This window comes from Lactuca virosa, chromosome 4, assembly GCF_052849685.1.
Source record: "Lactuca virosa cultivar CGN04683 chromosome 4, Lactuca_virosa_CGN04683_v6, whole genome shotgun sequence".
Classification (NCBI taxonomy): Eukaryota; Viridiplantae; Streptophyta; class Magnoliopsida; order Asterales; family Asteraceae; genus Lactuca; species Lactuca virosa.
Window position 1 is genome coordinate 34152170 of NC_136429.1, and position 7669 is coordinate 34159838.

General features: G+C 35.6%; 1 protein-coding gene across 1 annotated transcript; it reads left to right on the forward strand.

Moving 5' to 3' along the window:
- The first annotated feature begins 2064 nt into the window (after nucleotides 1-2064).
- LOC145103872 (uncharacterized) lies at nucleotides 2065-5500 on the forward strand. The gene is made up of 5 exons (XM_079041143.1): nucleotides 2065-2547; nucleotides 3431-3516; nucleotides 3612-3731; nucleotides 3820-4515; nucleotides 4606-5500. Exons 1-5 carry the CDS (start codon nucleotides 2253-2255, stop codon nucleotides 5239-5241), a joined length of 1833 nt encoding a protein of 610 aa, XP_078897269.1. The 5' UTR covers nucleotides 2065-2252; the 3' UTR covers nucleotides 5242-5500.
- The last annotated feature ends 2169 nt before the right edge of the window (nucleotides 5501-7669 follow it).

Consider the following 7669-nt stretch of genomic DNA (forward strand, 5'->3'; position numbering starts at 1 on the left):
TTCTGTTTATGCTTATGTTTCTGTATTGACGATGACATCCCAAAAGTTTTAAAATGGATAAAAATATTTTTTTTCGGAAATGATTTGATAACGTATTTATCATGTTTTTCTGGGAACAAATTCCGCAACAGTTTTATTAAAAGAGGTACTCTGATTTTTATAAAGTATAAAAAAAATCGGTCTTTTCGAAATTGTGATGAAATGGTTTTAGGATTACATACCTTTTCGTTGTTATAGCAAGCAACTAGAATTCTTCTTTGTTGATCTCTTGGAAGAAATCACCACAAGTGTCGTGCCTCTAATGGAATCACACCAAACTAGCAAGAAAATGAATTAAGAGAGAGGAGAGAATTTTGTCCAAGGCTTGTGGAGGGAAGACATGGACGGAAACAATGGCTAGGGGACTCCTTATATAGTTGAGGAAACTTGGTGCCAAAGTTAGGGTTTAAAGGATATACCCTAGATCCCTTGCTTGGTATCCAAGCAACCCAATCCCCTTGTCCAAGGGGCCTTGGACGAAATCTCCTAGGGTTTCCCTAGTGATTTTCGTCCACCTCTTTCATGAGGTTGTAGAGCCTTCCTTTCTCAATTATTAATAAATAACAAAACAGTTCATGTACTTTTAATTGATCTAATTAATCCCAAAATTAATTCTAATTAATTTCTGATTAATTATTAATTAAATATTATGATTTAATTAATATATTATTTTCATAACACTTTAATAAACCATTTATTTAATAATAAATTAATCTTTCTCTCTCTCTCTCTCACTCTCCAAAAATCATCATGTCCAATTGATAGGTTTGAGGGCAACCCAAAAGGACTGTGCTACTATCAATTCAAGTATATACCAATTTTAGTTATGAGCTTAGACACATAATCCAACATTACTAGAATATCTACTTAATCTTCCTATGACATAAGCAATATCAGGCCTGGTACTTGTCATAGTATACATCAAGCTCCTAAATGCCTTGGAGTATTTCAATTGTGAAATAGGCTTGTCGGTATTAGACATCAATTTCACACTAAGATCCATAAGGGTACTCACCGGAGAACAATCACCAAAGTTAAACTTATCGAGATTTTTCTCAGTATAATGTGATTGAGTCATAACAATCCCTTTGTTTATCCATTTAATCCTCATCCCAAGGATCACATCAGCCTCCCCCATGTCCTTCATGGAAAACTTAGATGACAACAATATCTTTTTATCATGTACTTGATCTTGGTTTGTACTAAAGATCAACATGTCATCCACATACAAACCATAGTTAGATGTTAACATAGCCTCGATTCAAACCATAGTTAGATGTTAACATAGCCTCTCCCCAAAATCCTTCACTCAAACCCAAGTAAGAGAGCATCGAAACAAAGCCAAGTCCGACTGACCTTATATATCTCTTATGCAAATACATTAAATGAGGGTCGAGCTACTTATTGGTGTCAGAACGAGGAATTGGGCTAAGACAATAGATATGCCATTACCAACTAGCATTGATGTACCTCCGGCCAATCAAGTATTAATGACAAAACGACAACAATACGTACGATAAAAGCTACATGAACATAAGTAAAGGCCGGACGTACATTCTCACGACTAGCACACGTAACCACGACACACTCACCCAGGTATAAATAGCATAATCTACAATCTACTAAGGTATGACTTCCCTGTAATCTCATACTTATTACACTCGTTCGTATGCGTATCAACTTATCTTCCTCACGAACTAAATTGACCGTATAAACGATCTTCTGTGCTGTTTCAATGGTCATTCAACCAACATTATCGAGCACCATTTCAAAATCGACCATCTCTCAACGACCCGAATCCCATAACAATAGTATCTATGTATGTGTGTGCATTTTTCAATATGAATTGGATTTTTTTTTCTTTTAAGATTTTAATCTATATATGCTATGTAGAGAAAAAGATGGGTTGACCTTCCCGTTATCATCCTGTATTCCTGTTCCTTCGTGCCTTCCCCGGTTGTCTATTCAAAAACAAAATAAGGAAGCCCAAACTTTCTCTCTCCATTTATTTGCTTATAAATACCCGTTTTAAATCCTTCAGATCTCTTCTAGGCGTTACCGCTTTCGAAATTTATAAAAAGTTTGGGTTGGGAAAACCCCCAATTTCAATTTCATTTCAAATTTCAAAGAGAAAGGTTTATTTAATCCATATCAAAATTTTCCAAGCTTGTATGTGTATAGATTGAAACCAGGGTTCGTTTGGAAGATTTAAGATGGAGAGGTCTTCTGCGTTTGTGAACTGGGAAGAAGTTTTTTCGACAAATCATAGAGGAAGAAGAGAGGTACGATATTATTTGAAACGCCGGGATGGGACTTCCGATTTGGCAGTTGTCGGCAAAGAGAAGAAATTAGCCTCCAAAACGAAGACGTCTTCGTCTTCCCCGTATCGGTATCGATACGCAATTCGTGACAAATCGTTATTTCCGTCGTCTGATATACCTTTTGAAAATTCTCCCAAGCTCAGATCTCGGCGACAGGTTATTGATTGGTTGAGCTCTCTTGTTACAGGTATGTATTAACATAACTCATTTCCCTTCTCAAAATTTCAATTTTCTTTCTTTCTTATTGGTTTTCTGTTTCTGTTTGTTCGAAATTCGAAAGCTTTCTTTATTTTATTTAGATCTATGCTGCGTTCAATGTTGTAGTTTCGTTATCTCAATATAGTTTTCGGTGAAAATTTTCCTTATCCAATTTAATTTCCTTAGGGTTTTGTAATTGTTCTTTGCAATAGAAGTTGGTCTGGGATTGGATTCTTTTCTTCTCAATTCTCTGCTTTTCATGGGTTTCTTCTACTCACCCTTTTTATAGAATTCATTTTTAGAGTTTTTCAAGAGCTTTTTTCTCTTGAAGTTGGATTTTTGTTTCTTAGCAATAGAACCCCTTTAAAAGGGTGTACCAAATCTAGTTTTTGAAAAGATGTAAAATTACAACTCGGAGCAAAAAATTCTGTAGAAACGAAAAATTATATAAGTCACAGATGTATATGTATCCAATTTGATTACAATTTTCTTTTTGGGCGAAAGTCGCTGTTTCCATGTTGTGTTTTTTTCCATGGAAAACTGACAATGATCTGGGCTGCAGGAAATATTAAATCAAATTCCAAGAGCTGGCTGAGAGCCTCGGAATTCCTGAGCCCTGATTACTAGGTTAAGATCTACTCTTGGTCAACTTAAATTTGTTTGCGTTGACTCATACACACACACTTGCCTTCTGTTTTCAATAATTTATTCCCAATTTAACCTAAATCAACATGCATCCATCTTACATCTTTCCACCTTCTTGTGAAACTATCTCACTTTTGTGTTTCATTTTCTTTCTTTCTTTCTTGTAGTACATGTCTATAATTTCTCTAATCCCAATATTAATATTTTATTTTCTTAAATGTTTTTAGATGGCTCTTTTTCATATCCACCAAAACCCATAGATGATGTTCTTGGAGCAGGAGATACCTTGAGGTTGAAATTAGAAAACTTTCAGGTATTAATTCCGTTTCATATCCTTTTAATACATATAGTTTATAATAATATAATATAGTAGCATATTCTTATTCTTATGAATTTCTATTCTCTCAGGATTTTCATTTACATAAAAAAACCCATCAAACTACAGAGCTTCTATGGGTCGGATCCTGGACATGCAAGAAAAAGAGGAAACACTATGAAGCTTACACAAGAAGTGGTGTTAAAATCTCAGTAAGAACTCTTTTTTTTTTCTTTCTTATAATTGAAGAAACTCAAGATTTTAATTAGTTATTAACTTATTGTTTTTTGTGGTTTGTAGGTTCATGATTTTGTGTATGTATTAGCTGAAGAAAACAAACGACTTGTTGCATATTTGGAAGATTTATATGAAGATTCAAGAGGAAACAAAGTGGCTGTAGTTCGATGGTTTCACAAAGTAGATGAGGTTGTTCTTGATTTACCTCACACTAGTTATAATAATCACAAAGAGATTTTCTTTTCACTTTGTATTCAAGATCTCAGCATCGAATGCATAGATGGAATTGCATCTGTCCTCAGCCCTCAACACTATGAAAATTTCCTCAAATTCAATGCTCTGAATGTGAATTTGATAAACCAAAAGTTGGATCCATTTGTATGCCAAAATCAGTTTGAAGATGAAGGAATCAAGCCCTTTGACATAACCAAAGTCAAAGGGTATTGGAACCAAAACATACATAAACTCATGTCTACGGTTCATAATCATGTTCATCTCAAAAAGTTGAGAAGTAGTGATGCTGATGTGGCAGTGGATGTGGATGTGGATGTGGATGGGATCAGACCTAAAAAGAGACTTAGGAGATTAGTGGAAACAGAATATGAGTACACAATAGGGTCTGAAGTAGAAGTGTTATCTCAAGATAGTGGGATTAGAGGTGTTTGGTTTAAAGGTGTTGTTATCAAGAAACACAATGAGAAGCTTAAAGTCAGGTATCAAGATATAAAGGATGCAGGGGATGAGTCTAAAAATCTTGAGGTGAGTTTTAACTTTTAATTTATGTTATCTTTCATTATCTTTTATAAAAATGTAAGCTTTTTTACTAAAGATGATTTGTTAATGGTGTAGGAATGGATTTTGTCATCAAGAGTTGGTGTTGATGATGAATTTGGGATGAGATTGAGTGGAAGAATGACAGTTAGGCCCTCAAGAATGTTGAAAAAGAGTGATGTTTTGGTGGATGTTGATGTTGGTTGTGTGGTGGATGCGTGGTGGAATGATGGGTGGTGGGAAGGGATTGTGGTTGATAAAGAATTGGAGGGTAAAAATGGAAATAGAATCCATGTTTATTTTCCATGGGAGAAGAAAAGATTGATTTTTGGGTGTAAGGATTTGAGATATTCTCAAGAATGGTTTAAAGGGGAGTGGAAAGAATTGAAGAAGAGATTCGATCTTGTTGGTTTGATTTCTTGTGATTCTCAAACTAAATCACATGATAATAATGTGTTATTATCATCCAATATGGTTGTTGTTGATGATGATGATAATGATAAAGGGCATATTGGGGAATATGTAATTGGTGATTTGAAGTGGAATTGGTCAAGAAAGAAGAGACAAAGGAGGAAAGCATGTGAGAGATTCCAAGTTGAGAATTTGGTGACACTGAAAAAAAGAAAGGATAATAGTGAATGTAAATTCATATGTGAATCTTCTCTTTTTTGTCATTCAGTTGCTTCCTCCACCCCTTTAATTATGTCCAGGTGAAAATTACGTTTTTGCCCTGTGATATGTTGTACATTTGTGTCGCTTTTTGGAATCATAGTTTTTAGGAGTAGGATTTTGTTGTTAAAAAAAGGTAAGTATCTTGATGAGTTAGTTAGAATTAGAGTTAGAGTGACGTAGTGAGAGCGAATTTTCTCTTGAGGGTTTTGTGTTGTAGCAAGAATCAATCCCTGTTTTTTGTATCATGTAGAAAAGTTCTTTGTTTTTTTTTGTTGTAAAATAAAGGCTCTTTTTTGATGCATTTTGACCTATTTTTCTCTTGGGGACAAGATTTTGGTAACCAAATAATTGTAAGATAAACAATGTAAAAAAACGTAAAAACTAACGACGTTTAAAACGTATGAAATCGAAGCTACTGAATTTGAAAAGCATTTTTTTTTCAAAAAAATAGGACAAATTTTTACGGTAGGGAAGACCATATTTGTAATAATATGTAAAACTTTGGACAAAATAGTTTTTTTGCGCAATGTCTTTTCCGACGAACTTATTAAGTATTTTTTTTTTGTGGAAACGGCAAATTTTATTAAAACGAACCCCGACTAGCAAGTAACTAGCAAGAGGATAGGAGTACAAAAACCAGCAAAGTTTTTCATGGAAAGAGAAATATTAAGTAATAAATAGAAATTAAAACTAAAATGGAGAAGAGATCCAGTTTTTCCAATCCCCAATTCCTCCTTTGCCCCTGCTCTGTATCTATCCAAAAGAATATCACTGACTTAATTGCCCCTCCACCATGAATGAGATTTTGGAACAATCCGTTAAACACCCGATCGTTTCTGAACTTCCATAGAGTCCAGAGTAAGCCCTGACAAATGATAATGAATCTCTTCCGCTTCCTTGGGCATCTTCCCCAGTTTTCTGCAAATACGATTAGATCTCCAACTGATGTGAAAGACTCATGTTGTAAACCGCACCAAGTGAATATTGCCTTCCTGACCTCGCAAGCAAATGGACACTGTATGAGTATGTGATCAGAGCATTCCATTCCATTAACACAAGCACTACATATGTCATTTTCGATTTTAACTCCTTTTTCCTAAGTGCCACTGCAGATGGGATCTTCCTTTGTATCGCTCGCCATATGAAGCAATTGACTTTGTTCGATGATATCTTATTCCATATAAAATATGGTAAGACACGGTTGGGGAATAGTAGTTTTTTCCTTAGAGTGCTCACTGAGAATTGACTGCTGCTATCTATTGCATAAGTCCAATGGTCTTCTCCTCGAACCAAATGTACCACTGATAAGTCATTATTAAGGTTATCGATACATAGCAGTTCGTAAACCCCATCCACACTAGATTTCCAGTGAGCTTCAAACTGATTATTGACTATCCTATCCGCCACTGTACATTTCTTTCTAGATTCAAGCTCAAGGAGGAATGAATATTTTTCACCAAGTGTGACCGATCCTAGCCACCTGTCGTACCAGAAAGATGTATTTTCTCCGGATTTAATGTGTAATTGGAATATATCCGAATTAACCAAACCAAATTTCTTGAGTTCATTTTTGCATGCTGCAATGTTGTTCCATACTCCCCTTATTTTTTGATTTGAGAGACAGTCATGAGGTTTATTGTAAAGATTATGAATTCATTTTATAACAGTGGCCCAAAGGGAATCCTTTTCAGTTTTCAAGTGCCACCACCATTTTACGAGCAGGCTAGTATTCAAAGTACGAATAGTTCCCACACCTAGACCACCTTCGGATTTAGGAGCAACGACTTTGTCCCAAGACACCCAATGAATTTTCCTTTTGCTTTCATCTCCACCCCATAGGAATCATCGTCTTATTTGATCAAGTTTATCCGTGACAGCCACTGGGGCTTTAAAAAGAGAGAAAAAATATGTGAGAAGGTTCCCCAATACCGAAGTGATTAATGTCAATCTTCCCCCGAATGAGAGCGTCTTTGATTTCCAAGAAGATAGCTTGGATTGTAATTTATCAATGATTGGTTTCCAGTTTTTGTTAAGATTCATGTTCGCCCCAACTGGAACTCCGAGGTAATTGAAAGGATGTGAACCCGCTTCACATCCGAGAATGCTAGCCCAATTCTCAGTCTCCCTAACAAAAGCACCGATTCCAAATACTTTTGATTTGTTAAAATTTACTTTGAGGCCCGAAGATGCATTGAAACATTTTAAAATACTGGCTAAATGTTTTAGGTTGGATCTGGACCATTCACCCACGAATAAGGCATCGTCCGCATAGAACAAGTGTGTTAGGATGGGACCATGATTTGGGATATGGATACCTTTAAATATACCTTTTTCCTTTGCATCCTCAAGTGCTACATTGAGGCCTTCCATGGCAATGATGAAGAGGAAAGGGGATAGGGGATCCCCTTGGCGAACACCTTTAGATATTTCAAACTCACATGTTGGCGAACCATTGATTAACACCGAAGCA

Coding starts and splice junctions, on each gene's coding strand:
- LOC145103872 (XM_079041143.1), top strand. CDS start 2,253: ATGGAGAGGTCTTCTGCGTTTGTGAACTGGGAAGAAGTTTTTTCGACA. Junction 2,548..3,430: donor GTTGAGCTCTCTTGTTACAG/GTATGTATTAAC, acceptor AAATGTTTTTAG/ATGGCTCTTTTTCATATCCA. Junction 3,732..3,819: donor GAAGTGGTGTTAAAATCTCA/GTAAGAACTCTT, acceptor TGTGGTTTGTAG/GTTCATGATTTTGTGTATGT.